The sequence below is a fragment of the Panthera onca genome, chromosome D1 (genome assembly GCF_046562875.1).
Source record: "Panthera onca isolate mPanOnc1 chromosome D1, mPanOnc1 haplotype 2, whole genome shotgun sequence".
Taxonomy (NCBI): domain Eukaryota; kingdom Metazoa; phylum Chordata; class Mammalia; order Carnivora; family Felidae; genus Panthera; species Panthera onca.
Genome location: NC_138348.1, coordinates 16,598,146 through 16,617,456, shown reverse-complemented (window position 1 = coordinate 16,617,456; position 19,311 = coordinate 16,598,146). Strand labels below are relative to the sequence as shown.

Genomic DNA, 19,311 nt, shown 5'->3' with positions numbered 1-19,311 from the left:
CCCTTTCTCTGAAATGAGACTGCATTTAATCTGAGTACCACACAATGAAGCATTTGGGTCATCTACATTTTTTATATAATTGTATGTAAATAAGTCTTGCCTCTATAATTAATACCCCCAGTGGGTAAAGACCAGGTATTATACTTCTTTTGTATTCCCTACAGTGCCTGGCACAGTGCTGGAAAAATTGTAACCATTCAACAAATACTTATTAACTGGGTAACTCTCTAAAGCATTCTCCCAAAATAACAAGTACATTATGTGCACAATCCATATTCCCACCCTTGTTAGAAGCTTATGTCAGAAATTTCAGTTGCTTCAACAGAGGATGTAATGCAAAGCAATATGCTGTTTGGATCCAACAGGCATATTCTGGGAGTTGGTGATTACGCTAGATGTGACCTTTACAGAATTACAGAAAGAAGTCCCTAATAAATCAAGATAGATGCTCACATAGCCATACATGGAACATGTGGTGGGCGGGTAACTACACCCACTCTGTTTCTTCCATGGAAGAGTTGCCTGGGATGCCGATCTGAGTATGGAGAGGCCTTCCTTCCGTGAATTATTCTTCTTCCCCACCTTGAGGTGAATGTCCATCTGGAAGATCTCCTCAAAGAATCTTAATTAAGCAACTAACTTGCTATCCAAAAAATATGTATCTCTAAAGCAGACTTTCCTCAACACATATATACACGTATTATTTTCTTTTTCCTTTGTCAAGTTGCAATGCTCCAGAAGGTGAACACAGTTGTCCAAAGAGACACAACTGAAAAAAAGCCAATATACTAATCTGTACTAAGCAGGTTCTCTTTTACTACCTATTTCTAAGCACTGTGGACCATTTTCTTTTTCCACAATAACCAGCGCTGCACATACAATCCTCCAAGAAGGTCAAAGAACAGGGCAGAGGAAGTCAATGGCTCCACCTCCATTTACATCCCTAACCTGATCTGCACTCTCCTTTAGGCTAACAGTCTCATGAACTTAGCAGAGCCAGGTGACTTAGACTGCTAGGCCCCATCCTATCTCTGCCACCAGAGCAAGTTTTCCAGGAAGATGCAATGGACCTTAGGGAGACCAGAACCAGATGTATGGGTCCCAGACACTCCAGATCCAGCCACAACATCTACAGGACTGAAGGAAGAGACAGAAGGAGAAAAGTAAGGGATACAGGAGAAGACAAGAAAGCACCTGCTTACCTCCTGAGTGAATCTTCCTCGGAGCTCTCCTCAGGCATATCCTGATGTAAGGCCTCCTGTGTTACAGTTCCAGATCTGCTGGATTGGGTGTAAATTCTTTCCCAGTGGCCCGTCTCCTGGTTGAAGGCCACCCCCACAGTCCTCTCCTCCTGCGGACTAGCAGAGCTGCTCAACTCCAGCCTGCTGGAGCTGGGCGTTTGGCCCTCAGTCCGCTCAAGGGGTGGTAACTGGCTGCCACTTGACGGCATGCCCTCGAAGGTGCTGGGGACCTGCCAGGAGGAGCTGGCCTCACTAGAGGAGTAGTTGGGTGTGGTTCTTTCCCAGCGCAGGGTGTCGTTGTTGAAGGTCAGGAGATTGTGGCAGGCGCGGCAACGGTTTAGGTGGCCACGAGACAGGTTGGAGTTGTTCTCGCTGCTGTGCGGGGTGGGCTGGTGGGAGGGGCCTGGCCTCTCAGACTCAATGTTGTTATTGAGCATTTCCTGGGCCTGTTGGGTCTGGGGGGCTTCCCCGCTCAGGCTGTGGTCCAGCTCCTGAAGCCGGTCATATTCCAGAAAGAAGCGTCTCAGGTCACATTGAAGCTCATGGCGAATGCTGCCTGAGTTGTTTTGGCTGGAGCCATTTCCTCCATCTGACTCAGCTGCCAACCCTGAAGCTGGAAAACCCCTCCCTTCTGTGGCTGAAGTGTACACAGACGCCTGAGAGCCACCTTCTTGCTGTCTCAGCACAGACAGCAAACTCACCGAAGAGGCACTGGTCCTGGGCGGAGGCATGGATTCTGCCTCAGAGCGGGAGTTCAGACTGAGCACTGTCCGGGTCCACTCGGACCCTGTCAGCCCGGGAGCTATTTCTCGGTGATACCTAGAGGGGTGGCTGGACAAAGGGCCTCCCAAAGAGCGACGGGTGGGACCCAGACTGAGGTTGCGGAGCGTGTTGCCGGCAGTGCTGCTCTGGACTGTACTGAAGGCAGACGGCCGGTTCAGGAGGCCCTGGTCCTGCTGCGTTGACGAGGCCTGCTCCGGGGGATGGAAGGGCTCGGTCTGTACAAAAGAAAAGGAAGGGGTAGTAGCCCTGGCAGAAGCAGGGGGAACACTGTCCTGGTGTGGCAAGAGGGAAGGAACTCGAGTGCCAGAGCAGCGGCTGCAAAGGCACAGGATCCCAAGGTGCTGGCAGCACTCAGCTGTGGGGTAACTGACCCGCTGTCGGAGCCTGATGTAAGCGGAAGTCCTGGGGCGCTCCGTGGAGGGCTGAGGGGGAGGCGGTGGGGGTGAGGGGGTAGCAGACTCTTGCACTGTGCTTTGCTCTCCCACCTGGATGCCAGAGGAGCGGGAGGACAGCATGTGCAGGAAATTGTGGAGGAGAGGCGTCCGGCGAACTGGCTGTGATTGCAGCAGGGCACGCTGACGGTAGTGGGATAACTCTGTTCCGTCTATGGGGATCTCTGGTTCGTCATCACCCTGCGATGTGGAGCAAGGCGGGGCAGGGGTAGAGCAAGGCGGTTAGGTAGAACCTCCAGGTAAATTAAGAAAGATTAACTGTTGATAACCATCCTCGAAAAACAACCTTCATGGATAGACAACAACTCTACCCCGGAAGCACTGAGGACCAACCGGCTTCAGATTCAGAATCATCATATGGTATCACATTATTCATTTCCGATTAGCAACATTTCTGAATGAGTACAGCTGGCAAGCCAATTCTATTACAAAATGCATCTCTATGACGGAAGCAATGAGGGGAAGAAAATGTCAACCAGCCCAAGGCACATAATGACAAGCTATCCAACACAGCCTGGTGACTCTAATGAGGCAATCACCTGGGGGTTTCAGAATTGACTCCCCTGTCAAGATTATGGCTATAACTTTGAGCACACAGTCTGAAACTAGCTTTGAATTCCAACTAGAAAAGAAACACCTGGCCATTACAAATGACAAGTCCAAATAATCAGAACTGGAGCACTAGTTGAGAAAACAACCCACAGTTGAGATGCAGTTGGAAATGCTAACTTACCTGCTGATTAGAGGGGTTAACAATTGCTGTGAGTAAGTAGTGTCCAAGAGGGTCAAATCTCACCAGACTGAAAACACAGAAGAAGAAAAAGACAGACACACATAGATGTTAATTGAGAAGAGGAAGCCTGTGTTCAAATTTATAGCAATCATTACTAATAACTGTGGGATTACCCAGGTATCCACTTCACGCTGGAAGCTTTCAAAACTTTCAAACAGATTAAAATAATAAAGTTCAATACTTCTTGTTACCTCCTCACACTTGCCAGAATAGGGGAATATGTATCACAAAAATAATTTCAAAAAGCACCTAGGCTCTCATCCCAAGAAGCAACTACATTAAGCACATACTGGCTCATATCTAAGAGCCTATCATCACAGTAAAGCACAGGTCACTCCCAAACTCTGCCACAGGGTTACTTCTTCCCTCACACAGCAGCTCCACTGGCAAGGAGCAGGGGTTGTGTGACAGTGAACTATCTCAGCATCAAGTGGCTGAGACCAGAAAATTTTCTTATATCCAGCTGCGATACCAAGAGGACCAAAGAAACCAATGCCTCATCTGTATTTAATTCAGGCAATGTGTGTTTTGATCTTGGGGGCTAAATATCCACAGCAGATTTGATACATACTTACATCTCCATTTTCCAGTTTGATAAACACAGACAACTGGGGCTAGCAACTACCTACCAAGCTAACCTCTACCTGAACAACTTTCAGGTGTTCCTCCCCCACACACACAAAAAAAAGGGCTCTACCCCAAGTCCAGATAGCTTTGAACCTAAAAGACCTTCTAACAACCCTGGTCTACAGAGCCCAGAAGAGGAGGCCAATAAGGAACAGCTAAAATGAACTGTTGATTGGCCAGCAACTTAAAAAGTAGGAGGAGCCTCACAGATAACCCCCTGCTCTGAACAGGCGTAACAAACTGCTTCCTGAGGTGACAGCGAGTGTAAATGCTCTCTGCCATGTGAGTCCTATGCCAAACATCACTAGTGGGCAGAGCACTCACCGGACCCGTTCCATCTCGCTAGCTGTCTTCACCACAGCAAAGGGCTCCCGTCGACTCCAGTCCCAGAAGTGGATCTCATTGGCAGTGGCAATCAGCAGGAGCTGAGCCGTAGGGTGGAAAGCCAGGGAAGCAATGGCATTGTTGCTATCTGTGAACCAGCTTTCACTGCCACCCTATAAATGAACCAATCCAAATAGTCTCCGGTTACAAACTAGCAGGAGGTTAGGATGTCAATTTCAAAAAAAAAAAAAAAAAAAGGACCATTTAAGGTAAAATGACCACTTGTACAGCCTACTTTAAATATGTCCTCTGTAAAGTGTAGAAAATCAGTGATCTGGCAGTGTCACCAATTTATCAGAAAATTATTACTGTCAGCTCAGTTCTCCCAAGTCACCTATAATCCAAAGCAATGAGTATCCACACAATTCCTGTTTCTGAGGCCTGTGAAAACACAAGCCTGGTGCGTGACATGGTAAACAAAAAACCACCAGCAAGTCAGGAAGCATATTGCTTTGGTGATCATGATCAGAATATAATACAATCCTCGCTCTAAAACAAAAGGCATCTATCCCAAACACGTTTTAGAACCTCCTATACTATGTCACGATGGGCAGATGGAAAAACAGTTAAACAGGGTGTTCACCTTAGAATGGAGGAATATTATTCCTATTACTTAAGTGGGCAATGACTACCGCTTACTCACATGTAGTCCTAAGAACCTAGCTAGTTTCTCCTCCAGTTAAGAACTCAATGGTAAACAACTCTCTGCATTTAGAGTATCAAGGAAATGGAAATACTTACATGCAAATCCCAAATCCTAACCTCCCCATCCAGGCAGCCAGAAGCAATAAGGCCTGAGATGGTGGGATGAAAAGTGACACACCACGGAGTGCGGCGGTGTCCAATCAGAGAATGAACACACTTGCCAGTCTTCACCTCCGTAATATAGATATTATGGTTCACGTGGGTGGAGGCCAACAGAGTCCTAGAGGATTGAAGAGTAGGACGTGAATGTGAAGCACACAGGAGGGTAACCAACCTTCTCAGTTCTGGACAATTGGCTTTGGAATATTCTCCACCCTAGCGTGAAAAAACTACACCTTAGGCATTACAAACAACCGAAATATTCTGATCTTTGAAAGCTCTGGCTTCTCCACACATCCCCTTCAGAGAATATTGTTTTCCAGGTAGGAAAATTATCACTCCATCAGTGGCCTATATCACACAGGCAAAGGATTGTAATTGAGAAACTTCCCAAGTTTTGATCCTCAATGTCTGTTGTTTCCTTTGCTTATTCCTATTATTTCTATGGATAGCACAGCTCATCTACCTTCTTTCCCCTTCTGATACACTGGCAAAGCTCTATTCAAGCAATGTTTCAAAGAACCCTTAGGGATGTAACTTGGAAGACCAAGCTAGACCAAATATACATAAAGCAATGCTATCACAAGTCTTAGGTTAAGTTATAGGTAAGTACTAGGTACCTGTCTGGGCTGAAGGCCAGTAAGAATGTAGAGCGTGGACTATCAGGCAGTTCTACTCTCTGAAAAACAAACCAAAAAAAAAAAATAAAATAAAAAAAAATAAAAAAATTAAAACACATTATTTATAAACTATGACCTACTCTATCTCAAAAGCACATGAACCATAGTAGATCAGTATTCAGTATAAGCTGAAACACTGGAAACAGTGATCAAAGTCACAAATTGAAAGAGAAATCCAAATTACCTTTAAGAAAAATGTCTAGTTCTAAAGACAAAAGATATTTCTAGCCCATGAATTCTTCCAAATTTATTTTTAAAACTCTGTAGGTTAGATATATCAATTCTCTCACACAAAATAAATGGTATCCCAACTCTACATAATTAGCCCATTCTAAAACCCCACTCTACTGTCCTAAAAATCTTATCCCATTCTACCCCTAAAAATCTTATGTCAAAAATATCCATTGTTCCCACCTTGCCTTCCCATTTCATCCACCGGGTTTTATCTTCCACCAGCTCCTGCAGAAGCCGCTGAGCTCCAAAGGCCCGAGTGCCCCGTTCTCGCCCCCAGAGTATCCGGACAGCATTCTTCTCTGGAACAACCTTCATGGCGTTCAGTAGCCACTGTCACACCAGGCACAGGAAGTGAAGGAGCAAGCAATAGCTCCGCAAGCTGATGCAGCTAAATTGAGGCCATTCAGGTCCTTGTAAGTTGTCTTCATGGAAATCTAAAGGATGGACATGAAATTAAAGAATATCTATTCTGCAATCAGAGAAGCTTCCCACTGAAAACATGATTCTAGCTCAAAGAGGAAAGTTCTGTGTTTTAATTTAATGACACTTTCTCAGGAAAAGACCCTTCTCCCAGAACTTTTTTTCCAAAAATATTTCATCCTTAAATTCCTTTCATATCATCAATAGATCAGCCTTATATCTAAAGAATAAGCCATTCTCTAAAGCAGTTACTCTGTTATTATTTTATCAGATAAGAACTTTTGTTACACATAAAAATAAATAAGGTCTAAAACCCTGTCAAAAACAAAAAACAAAACACAGCACCTGCCCTCCCCTTCTGGGCCACACTGCCTCCTTAGTCACCAGCTTCTCCCCCCCGCCCCCCCCATCACTTGGGCAGCTTCCAAACCAAAGAACAGGTAACCAATTCTAAAAGGCTATTTATTACTTGAGGGCTGGTTCTTATGCAGCAGCCTCAACTCTTATCTCCTCCCTAAAAGCATGTGCATAAGGACTACTTTGGGGGTATCTTTCTCACTCTCCTTTTCTCTTTTCCACAAAAGTTCCAGAGTAGTACAGAGAGGAGAAAACAGAAGAAAAAAATTTCAGTTCCTTTTTCTCATCCACCACAAGCCATAAGGGCATAAAACTATCACCACACACACACACACAAAAAAAAGGTCAACTAGCAGCAAAATATATATATACACATGTGCAACAATTAAAGAATTGTGGCTCCTCTATACAATGGAATATGCAGTCCAATAAAATGGCATTTCAGAAGAATACACGTAAAATGTTATTCACTGTAGCACTGTTTCTTCAAATGTTATGGAACATTTCAAATGTGCAGAAAAGTTGAAAAAACAGTACAATAAACACAGTATTCACCAGTTAAAACTCAAGAACTGTTAACATTTGGTCACATTTGCTTTATCTGTCTCTATGGACAACACTATATATGTGTTGTTTTATTTTTTTCTGCACTATTTCATCAGGCATCAATATGCTTTAACCCTATCTACCTTACTGTGCATCTGCAGGGAATAAGGACGTTTGACTTCATAACCACAATACCATTAGGTACACTGATTATCACCTAATACTCAGTCCTCATTCAAATGTCCCCAACTATTTAAAAATGGCTTTAATAGTTGCCTTAAAAAAAAAAAATCCAATCAAAACTCAAGCAATTAGTTTGGATGTTATATCTCTTTAGTTTCTTTTATTCTAGAATGGCCTCCAAATTTTGCTTTGGTTGGTTTTACCTTTACTTATTCACAAGCTTTTTAAAATCCCAGGACAGGTACCTGGAGACTGTCTTACATACTAGTTTTGTCTGATTGTTTCTTCACAGTGCCATTTAGCTTACCTCTCTATCCCTCACATTTACTATAAATAGAAGGTTAGGTCTAAAACACTGATTAGATTTAGGTGAAGTATTTTTGGCACCTGCTTCACAGGTGATAGTATCTATGTATCACCCTCCCAAGCCCCACCCCCTGCTACAATGAAGCCTATCAGGTGGCACATATCCTCAGACTGAGTTGGTGGGACTTGGAAAATTATGTGATCATTTGGCAAAATATGACCACTTGGTTGAGTTTGTAACTGCCAGAGCTCTCTTTATAAAGGTACATCCCTCCCCTTTATAATTAGCCATCTGTGGTTAATATTTGGCCTCGATGGAATATCCTGTTCCTTCTCAACTTTTTGCTTAATGATTTAGCAGTCACTGATGATTCCTTCTTGAATTATTTCCTTTAGGAGCTGAAAAAACGTAGATTCTCAAATTCCATCATTATTTCTACATTTACTAGCTGGCATTGCTTTGGAAAGAACTTTTCCTTAATAACTGAAGCACAGCAAATGCTTTTTTTTCCCCTTTAATTACTACTTCTGTCTTATTGTTTGTAACAGCAAAAAACTGGGGACAACTAAAGTGTCGATGTAAAAAGGGGACTGGATGACTAATCTACAATAAGGAAGATTCTCTGGGTACTGATAACAAGAAATCTCCAAAATAAAATATTGCTAATAGGGGTGAAAAAGCAAAGTACAAAACAATATGCATAGCAATGCAACTTTTTGAATAAGAGAAGAAATTAATGGTCACTCGTTAGGGACTAAAGGGAAAGAATGAATGGAGATAAATATGGAAATAAGACTTCTCAAATGTTTTCATTTTGTGTCACTTTTATTTTTGAAATGCATTACCTATTCAAAAAATTTTTAAGTGTATTTATTTATTTTTGAAAGACAGAGAGAAAGAGAGAGAGACAGAGCAGGGGAGGGGCAGAGAGAGAATCCCAAGTAGGCCCTGAGCTGTCAGAGCCCAACGAGGAGCTTGAACTCACAAACTGCGAAATCATGACCTAAGCTGAAATCAAGAGTCGGACACTTAACCAACTGACTGAGCCACCCAGGTGCCTCAAAAATCTATTTTTAAAATTCTTTTTTTTAATGTTTATTTATTTTGAGAGAGAGAGAGAAAAGAGAGCTCGTGAGCAGGGGAGGGGCAGAGGGAAAAGGGAAGAGAGAATCCCAAGCAGGATCCACACTGTCAGCTCGATCTCACAAACCATGAGATCATGGCCTAAGCCAAAATCAAGAATCAGACACTCAACCAACTGTGCCACCCAGGGGCCTCCAAAATTTATTTTTTAAATATTTAATGACGTGAAAAAATACAGTGAAAAAAGCAGAATAGAAAATTACACATATAGTATGATCCCTATTTTGTTAAAAAAAAAAAAAAAAGATCTTGGAGAACAGTGATACAAAAGAAATATAAAAAAAAAAATACTAACCAGGGCACCTGGGTAGCTCAGTCAGTTGAGCATCTGACTTCAGCTCAGGTCTCACAGCTCAGTTCATGGGTTTAAGCCCCACATCAGGCTTGCTGCTGTCAGCACAGAGCCCACTTTGGATCCTCTGTCCCCCTCTCTCTCTGCCCCTCCCCTGTTCATGCACTATCTCTCCTTCTCAAAAATAAATAAACATTAAAAAAAAAAAATACTAGGGCACGTAGGTGGCTCAGTTGGTTAAGCATCCAACTTCCGCTCAGGTCGCGATCTCACAGTTGGTGGGTTCGAGCCCTACGTCAGGCTCTGTGCTGACGGCCTGGAGCCTGCTTCGGATTCTGTGTCTCCCTCTCTCTGCCCTCCCCTCCTCACACTCTCTCTCTCTCTCTCTCTCTCTCTCTCTCTCTCTCTCAAAAATAAATAAACATTAAAAAAAAAAACAACTAACCATGCTTGTCTTTAGGTGGTGGGACTATAAGTAACTTAGTACTTAGAAGAGGTAATGTTCTCTTCACTTTTTAAATTTAAAAAGTAATAAATGCTTATTGTAAAAGTGAAACAACAATGGGCTTTTTACATTTCACAAATGGCTGCAATATGAAAAGTATACAACTAGACGTATCCAAACACAGACAGAAGGGAAAATATTTATAGCCTGTGCTGAAAGGAGTTTTCTCCCTGGCATATTAAAATGTAAAAAGCCAGAAAGACTCTACAGAAAGACACAACTCCAAGTTCCTAGACGGATACAGCAGAGTTCCCTAAGGAGTGATGAAGGAACAAACTCTAGCCTATATCCTCACGGGACAGCTCTCATCCCTCATTAGTGCACGATATAAATATGTACACACTGAACATGTCAACATTCTGCAGGCCAACCTCCTGAATAAACTAAAGATGAAGTAACTGGAAGGAAATAATCTACTTGGTGACCCTAACAACTCACGGTTTAGTACCAAAAGTCTGGAAGTTAAACCGCCACACAGCTGAATAATCATTAACCAGGAAGGTGCCAGAAATACAGTTCCCATTAGTTCATCTTAATCCTTTACTGAGTCTAATTTTTTTTTTTTTTTTTTTTGAGCCTATAATTCTTTTACCTAATACAGAGAAGTTCAGAAGAAATGAATTTTGGGGCACCTGGGTGGTTCAGTCGGTTAAGCATCCAACTTCTGCTCAGGTCCTGATCTCACCATTCATGAGTTTGAGCCCTGCATCAGGCTCTACAATGACAGATCAGAGCCCAGGGCCTTCTTCGGATTCTGTGTCTCCCTCTCTCTCTGCCTCTCCCCTGCTCGCTCGCTCTCTATCTCTCTCCCTCCCTCTCAAAAATAAACATTAAAAAAAAATTTTTTTAATGAGTTTTGAGGGGCCCTTGTCTTAAGAGTGTGACATAAAACTACTTTCACAGAAATACATTTAAACCATTTATAATCTTGAGGCACCTGTGTGGCTCAGTCAGTTAAGCATCTGACTCTTGATTTCAGCTCAGGTCATGATCTTGCGGGTTAGTGAGATCGAGCCTTGCATCGGGCCCTGCACTGACAGCATGAAGCCTCCTTGGGATTCTCTCTCTCCTTCTTTCTCTCTCTGTCCCTCCCCAACTCACACGCAAACGTTCTCTCTCTCAGAATAAATACACTTTAAAAATTAGATAAGTAGGGGTGCCTGGGTGGCTCAGTCGGTTAAGCGTCTGACTTTGGCTCAGGTCATGATCTCACGGTTCGTGAGTTTGAGCCCCGCGTCGGGCTCTGTGCTGACAGCTCAGAGCCTGGAGCCTGTTTCAGATTCTGTGTCTCCTTCTCTCTCTCTGACCCTCCCCCATTCATGCTCTGTCTCTCTCTGTCTCAGAAGTAAATAAACGTTAAAAAAAATTAAAAAAAAAAAATTAGATAAGTAAACCATTTACAATCTTCTAATGTGGTAAAAATAGCAGCAGTCCAATTCATACCAAAAAAATCTGACCTTCTGAACCTGTGTGACTCAAGAGGAAGAAAATATAGGTCACAAACATCGTATGATTCAGAAAACTGTGATATGACCTGAAGTTCCTACAGGAATCGGAAGAGGAAAGAGCTACTACAAATACCAGTTATCAAGAAAACTAAAAACTCAAGTCTGAGCTTAGCAAAGAGCTTATCTATCAATTCCCAAGGACCCAGACACACTAAAAGTTCAAACAAGAGAAAGCTGGACTGATGCCAGAAGTCAAAGGGCCTGAAACAATTGCACGGTCCCTCTTTTGTCTGAAGAAAAATATTTGCTCTGTTTCTTGAAAAGGATAAGAGACTTCCACTCCTTACAGCTACCTGAGAAGAGACTTTACTTTGTTCTCTATAAGGAACAAAAGGAGCTAAATCAGACTGAAGCCAGACAGGCCCTGTTGCTGAGGAGGAAGTGCCAGTCAAGTGTGTTTTTCATTCCTCTTTTTAAAAAGGAGGAAGAAACAAGTTTCCCAATCTGTCCCTTAAAGCAGGCTGAGACAAAGGGTGCCAAGAATAGTCTCTGTGATGCCATTACACAGTCCCCAGAATCAATTCTCCGTCCCCCAAAGCCTTATGCAAGGAGAACCAGAAGGACACACAGAAATGTGTACAAACCCCACCCCCCATGACATGACTGAGCACTCAAAAAAGATGGGAAGATAACCCACCTTTAAAGACTTTCTCTTCTTAATTCTAGGACATAATTGCATTTAACAACTACTAACAAAAATCACCTATAGAGTATGCCACAACCCAGTGGGAACTAAAAGTTAGATTTAAAGGTTCCTCTAGCAATTTGACTAATGCCAGAAACTTTACTCCACCTTCTCCCTAGAGGACTTCAGGCAAGTTACTTAACCTCCCTGAGACTCAGTTTCCTTCTTTGTAAAACAGGAATGGCAATATTTGCTTCATCAGGTTGTGGTGAGGCTCCAACACACAAAGAGTGGTGGAGTGTCAAAACTATTGCTGTTACTGCTGTCACTAGTACTGAATACTCCTCAGGGTTCACCGTGGTCTCCTTCGCCAAACAATACAGCCAACTAAAACCCCAGAGACCCAAGATGCCACCATTCCCAAGAGTAGCAGATTTTTCTAAGAAATACTTCAAAGGCTATTACCAGACAACAAAGTAAAAAGTACTCAGGAAAATAAAGGATTATTTGTGTGGCAAAAATAATTAAATGAGATATGAGCTACCTCTACAAAAGTCAAGTGAATTAAAAAACAACCAGGGATACCTGGGTGGCTAAGTCAATTGAGTGTCTCTCGATTTCGGCTTGGGTCATGATTCCAGAATTGCGGGATCCAGCCCTGTGTTGGGCTCTGTGCTGAGTGTGCAGCCTGCTTGAGATTCTCTCTCTCTTTCCCTCTGCCCCTCTCTCCCACTTGTTCTCTCCTTCTCCCTCTCTCTCTCTCTCTCTCTCTCTCTCACACACACACACAAACACACACTCACTCTCTCTAATAAAAATAAAAATAAGAACAGAACTAACTCAGAACTGTATCTGCAACCTGGCTAAAAATTCAGACCCAAAATCCTACCTTCCAATAGCATTCCAGGAGTGTGAATCAGAAAACTAACAGACCTCGAACGGGCTGTTAAAATGAGTCCAATCACCTCATTTCTTGAGTATCTGCATCTCTCTCCACTGCACTAAGTAGGCAGTCTAGGAGTCCAATCAACTGTGTAATACCAACACACATTCCATAACACAGAGGATCCATCCCAAGGTTAATTCTCTCAAGAAAAAAAAAAGTTCTTTAAATACTAAATCTAGGACTACTTGCATAAGTAAAGCTCTCCCAACAACTGGAAAATTAGCAACAGAATGTCAGGCCTTTAATTAGAGGCCTAAAAGTGGCCCAGTACTCTTTAGAAACTCCACGTAGGTGGAAATATACACAGTTTTCTACAATTGGCAGCTTTGTTTTCATTAATAGGACTTTTTGCAAGACATTTTAGGATACTTCAAATGACACTATATAGGATCCAAATCCAAAATCCAAAATGAGAGTGCCACAGCCAGCAACCAGACTAGAATACTTCCACACAGCCCTGCCTGACTCCTAGACTAGACTGAGCTTAGAGGTGGGCAAGAAAATTCAGGGAGAGCATCACCAATCTAGAACAGGTAGACACAGGTAACACATTCTGAAGGCAAGCACACCTGGAAGCAGAAAAACTTCATCTATTGCCTGAATTGTGTAGTACTAGGTATGGACTTCTAAAAGATATCCTAGGGGCAGGGCACCTGGGGTAGCTCAGTCAGTTAAGCATCCAAGCCCTGAGCAGGGCTCCACGCTGAGTGTGGAGCCAACCTGGGATTCTCTCTCTCTCTCCCTCTCTCTCTGCCTCTCCCCAGCTTGCATACGCATGCCTGCTCTCTCAAAATTAATAAACATTAAAACAAAATAAATAAAATACATGAAATAAAATAAAATAGAATAGAATAAAATAGAATAAAGATAGCTTAAGGGTACCTGGATAGCTCAGTCAGTTTAAGCATCCGACTCTTGATCGTGGCTCAGGTCTTGATCTCAGGGTCATGAGTTCAAGCCCCACGTTGGGCTCCACGATGGACATGGAGCATACTTAAAAATAAATAAATACATAAAATGCATAAATACTAAAAAATAAAAGATACCCTAGAATATGCCAAAGTGATAAATGTAGTTAAATCCAGATAGAGAAATTTTAAGTAATTTTTTAATCCATAATTTCTAAATAAGAGCTGGCCTGGTATAGCGGTATATGGGCCCTGCAATCAGACTGGCCAACTGAATCCCAGCTCTTCATTTTCTTGGCAAAAGAAGGTTTCTTGAAACAGTTACTGAACCAGCCTATACTTCAGTTTCCTCGTCTATAAAATGTGACCACTGAGAGTAGGTATATAACAGGGTTACCATGAAGATGAAAAGATTTACCAAATGAAAAGTGCTCACTATTCTAGAATGCCAATGCTTGTACTAGAATAATAATTTCATTCCACCATGAAGAATTAAAATTAAAATAGCAGTAAGAGGGGCACCTGGGTGGCTCAGTCAGTTAAGCGTCCGAGTCTTGATTTTGGCTCAGGTGATGATCTCAGAGTTTGTGAGCTCGAGCCCTGCATAAGGCTCTGTGCTGACAGTGCAGAGCCTGCTTGGGGTTCTGTCTCCCTCTCTCTCTGCCCCTCCCCTGCTTGCCCTCTATCTCTCTCAAAATAAATAAAAGCAAATGTTAAAATAGCAGTAAGAAAAATTTTTTAAATCAGATAAATGAAATTTAATGCAAATTCTCTCAGGCGAAATGAAACTGTCCACTGTAGCAGTCTCCAAACCATTTCATATAAAGGATCTGAGTACTGACATCTTTAAAAAAATAAAACTACAGGGTAATGGTTAAAATAACAATACCCAACACTTTCACAGTGCTTTTGATGTCCCAGGAACTGTTCTTCGTACTTTACATAAACTAATTTATGATCCTCACAGCCACCCCATCAGGTTCGTGAGGTCCCAAGGGAACAAGTCACACTGTCAGTGCTGGATTCAGGATTCAAACCCAAGCAGTCTGGCTCCAGAGTATAAATACTTAATTACTACAGAAAACTCCATAGTGCCTGAGATAGAACTGCCTAGCCAGTCTCTCTTCTAGTCATTTACTAGCCTCACATGTATTAGCCCCTCAATAATTGTTTTACCGCCTTACAAAATCAATTGGAAATCTGTTTGCTTAATATTTGTAATGTTCATTTCCTCAAAGGAGAAGAAATTAAAGAATGACAGCAAGGAAAATGAAAAAATTCTCACCCCTTCCTTTACATCAATATATGGTTTTTGAGAGAAAAAAGGACTCTAAAGTCTTTGACGAGAAATGACTCTGAATTTGATAAAATACCATATGAGAGTATATCATGAAATTCAGCCACTCTGTATTTACCCTACACAACTACCAACTCCATCAAAGTAAAAAAAAATTACTTATCAACAGGAAATAGAGATAGATGCCACAGCAAATTTACTTCTGTCTGGCTGCTAGGCCAGAACATAAATCTTGAAAACATTAATCAACAGAAGATATGATTCTGCGTACTCAGTCAAACCTGTGTATACTCTTTTGTCAAACATGAACTATAACATAAACACATCTGAGAAAAGAAGGGGACTCTTACATGCATGGTCTCATGCCAACCCTTTCTCATCCATGTGGCGGGCAAAGTGCTAGTGACCTCCTTGCACTGCCAGAGTTAGTTCCAAATCAAGATTCTCTATAATCAACTTAGTTTACCAGCCTGTGCTAGACTCTCTCCAAAGACAGCTGCCATCAAATCCTTCCTACTCTACTCCCATGCTGCCCCACCCATCAAGGGATAACATATTTCTCATCGCCCTCCCCACCCCCCCACCCGAATATGGGGTTGAACTTGTGACTTGTTTTGACCACAGAATACGGCTGAAGGGCTGTGTCAGTTCCAGGGCTGGCAGCTTCATATTTGAAAGACAGCATATTCAGAACAAAGTACAGAGGCAGTGGACATTCTGAGAGCAGGGAAGGGAATATGAGATATTATATTTTGGGGGCTTGAAAGTGCCAGATATAAAGGTGATGTGATTTAATGGGTAGAGATATGACAAAGACATAAGAAGTTTCAATGACGGACTCTTACCACTGAGTTGTTATATAATCTTTTACAAATCACACTGGTGCTGAATTTCATTTTTCTCCAGGTACAAACTGAAAGTAATAATACCCTTTTTGTAACTTAAAGGAGTCATGTCCTTGGAGAACATCAGAAGAAATGGGTTACAAAACATTCAAGGCAGAGTTACTACTTTTGGAAGTACAAGCCAAGTTAAGAACTAACAATAAGGACAGTGCACAATAAACAGGAGTTCGTACAAAGAAGTCTGGCACCTTCAGTTACGAGACAGTGCAAAGGAAGCTACAAGAGCCATGAAGCAGAATCAGAGAAGACCTTTAATTAATCACCTGACAGATTAGAAGCAAATAATTTGAGAGAATCAAAACCAATGCAATCAAAATCAGACACATTCTTCATAAGAACCAAAAGCCCAGAGATAAAACGCTAACAGAACCTACACCCCTACTGCAGATATGCACAACATCTATGTTCTGAATTACAAAACTCTTCAATACAATTGTCTCCACCTAGAAAGCCAGGCTAAGACACGGTAATGAATTGAGTACCCGGTACAAAGACTGTCAGCCCAAATTTACCAAGAGATAAGCAAGCAATACGACCTCTTTTGTTCTCATATCCACCATCACCCCCAATGTTTTTTTATATATATCAATTCAGAATAAGGCACACTTCTACATGGTATATCACAAATAGGCTAACAGCCTTACAAAATGTTTTGAAGATACAAAACTAAGTAAATTCTAATTACTGTTTTTATAATAAAGAGGAGGAAAAGGCACTAGCTTTTCTGCTGCAGAGTTTGCTTACTAGGGTTCCTAAAGTAAAAATAACATGACCTAATGTCTGAAACACAGCAGAGTTTGTACTCACAAAGTGTGATCAAAACTGGAAACAGAAAGCCGTAAGTTCCAAATCTGAGACTGACAGTTTTCCTTATTGTCACTTACCTCAGAAGGATAACGAAAAAAGGAATGAAGTGTTATCTGCAAACTATTCTGGGGAAACCGGACTAAGAATACAAGAATCCCTGGAAACTCAAGGAAGAGCAAGGAGGAAACCACTGAACCAACAAGAAAGTGAAGCTCAATTTTTGAGTCCCAAGCTATCAACAGAATCAAGAAGCCAGGAAGGTTAGCCTTAAATGCACAAAAATGGCGAGAGACTTTCTATTAGTAAGCAGAGAAAAAAGAGTAGCTTTTGATGAAAGAAATTTCAGAGGCAAAAACAGCTTAACCCCAGAACTGGGAACTGACCCCAACTGCCTCAGGCAAACAGACCTAATGACTTTGGCAACAACATCCCTTTCATCCACCCACAATATTAGGAGGCTGAAGTAAAGCTGATTTCAAATCATGAAGGATCACATCTTTCTGTTTTCTGCACAGTCTTTGGGAAAAAGAAGTGCAACTCCCCCCCCCCCCCCCACAGTAACACATTGCCCCCAGGATTCCTGGAAACCCCAGGAGCCATAGCAACAGTATTGTTAAAAGCTTGGAGAACATTAACCAAGAATCCTCACGAACCCCAGGACAGATGAGATTACTGAGATTATTGAGATGAGATTATTTAAGAAAAATAAAACCTGGAAGAGGTTACGAAATGCATCTAGCTTTGCAAGAGGCATCAGTAGCCAAAGCAGGATTTGAATTCAGGCTTTTTCTTCAGATAGTATCAGAACTTGACTCCCAGTCCTTGGCTCGGCAGATACTGTGTTCAGTGTTCGGTGTTCTCCAATGTTAGAGTCAGCCCAGGTCAGGTTCTTGGCTGACCAGAATAGGGAAAGAAAAAATCTCCCTCAAGGCTTCAGGAAAAGAAGTCAAATTAGTAAATGTAGAGCTCTTATGCTAAAAGGTCCAGATGCCCCTCCATCTTGCCAATCACATTTCTCACCCAATCATAATAAATCACTGGATTTAAGAACCTGGATTCCATTTCCCCAACTTTCCGGATAAAAAAACAGTTAAAGAAGGGGAGGAGAAGGGGACACCTTGCTGGCTAAGTCGGTTAAGCGACTGACTCTCAGTTTCGGCTCAGGTCATGATCTCACGGTTTCATAAATTCACTGCAGTGCAGAGCCTGCTTGGGATTCAATCTCTCTCTCACTCTCTCTCTCTCTTTCCCCCCTCCTCCACTCACTCACAATAAATAAACTTTAAAGATTTTTAAAAAAGGAAGGGGAGGAGAAAGATGCAAAAGCAATGATAGCCAAGAAATGTTTATTGAACATTTACTTATGTACTCAGCACTATTCTAGGCACTGAGAATACTTAACTGAACATCCTTGCCCTCAAGACGCTTATGTCATTATGTAATTAAAAATTGGGGCGCCTGGGTGGCTCAGTCGGTTGGGTGTCCGACTTTGGCTCAGGTCATGATCTTGCAGTTTGTGGGTTCGGGCCCCGCGTCGGGCTCTGTGCTGACAGCTCAGAGCCTGGAGCCTGTTTCGGACTCTGTGTCTCCCTCTCTTTCTGACCCTCCCCCGATCATGCTCTGTCTCAAAAATAAATGAACATTTAAAAAAAAAAAAAAAATTGAGGAGTGCTGCCAACACCCCGGCGGAGAAGCTGAGGTCATCAATGAATATGAAATATTTAAAGTGGATACAAAACTGTTTCAGCAATGCAGACAATTAAGGGTGTTGTTGTGGGCGATAGTGCCGTTGGTAAAACATGCCTCCTGATATCCTACACAACAAACAAATTTCCACTGGAGTAGGTACCGACTGTTTTTGACAGCTATGCAGTCAGTTATGATTGGTGGAGAGCCATATACCCTTGGACTTTTTGATACCACAGGGCAAGAGGATCATGACAGGTTATGACCGCTGAGTTATCCACAAACAGATGTATTTCCAGTCTGTTTTCCAGTGGTCTCTCCATCCTCATTTGAAAATGTGAAGGAGAACTGGGTGCCTCAGATAATTCACCACTGTCCAAAGACTCCTTGCTTCCTTGTTGGGACCCAAATTAATCTCCGCGATGACCCAAGATTGAGAAACTTGCCAAGAACAAACAGAAGCCTGTCACTCCAGAGACTGCTGAAAAGCTGGCTCGCGACCTGAAGGCGGTCAAGTATGTGGAGTGTTCTGCACTCACACAGAAAGGCGTGAAGAACGTATTTGACGAAGCAATATTGGCTGCCCTGGGGCCTCCAGAACTGAAGAAGACCCGCAGGGGTGGGATGCTATGGACGTCTCCAGACCCTTTTCTGCACAGCTGGTGTCAGCATCGTACTAAAAGCAACGTTAAATCAAACTTAAGATTAAAAATTAAAATTCGTTTTTGCAAAAATAAATAAATAAATAGAGGATACTTTAGTGGCGCCTGGGTGGCTCAGTCAGTTAAGTATCCGACTTCGGTTCAGGTCATGATCTCACGGTTCGTGGGTTCGAGCCCCGCATTGGGACCCGTGCTGACAGCTCTGAGCCTGGAGCC

General features: G+C 42.4%; 1 protein-coding gene and 1 pseudogene across 8 annotated transcripts in view; one reads left to right on the top strand and one right to left on the bottom strand.

Annotated features, from left to right (window-relative positions):
• The window catches only part of AMBRA1 (autophagy and beclin 1 regulator 1), a 178,546-nt gene that overhangs the window by 140,497 nt on the left and 18,738 nt on the right, over positions 1–19,311 (bottom strand). For 3 of the 8 annotated variants that reach the window (XM_060606517.3, XM_060606518.3, XM_060606519.3), the window contains exons 2-9: positions 13,713–13,823; positions 6,179–6,432; positions 5,705–5,763; positions 5,022–5,205; positions 4,221–4,393; positions 3,210–3,276; positions 2,510–2,656; positions 1,203–2,239 (exon numbers count right to left, since the gene is read on the bottom strand). In XM_060606517.3, coding sequence (XP_060462500.1) covers positions 1,203–2,239; positions 2,510–2,656; positions 3,210–3,276; positions 4,221–4,393; positions 5,022–5,205; positions 5,705–5,763; positions 6,179–6,313 — 1,802 coding nt within the window. In that variant the 5' untranslated portion in view covers positions 6,314–6,432; positions 13,713–13,823. Of the gene's footprint in view, positions 1–1,202; positions 2,657–3,209; positions 3,277–4,220; positions 4,394–5,021; positions 5,206–5,704; positions 5,764–6,178; positions 6,433–13,712; positions 13,824–19,311 lie in introns of all 8 variants that reach the window. The other 5 variants (XM_060606511.3, XM_060606515.3, XM_060606513.3 and 2 more) reach the window with 2 other exon arrangements.
• On the top strand, positions 18,402–19,213 carry LOC132660666 (cell division control protein 42 homolog pseudogene; annotated as a pseudogene).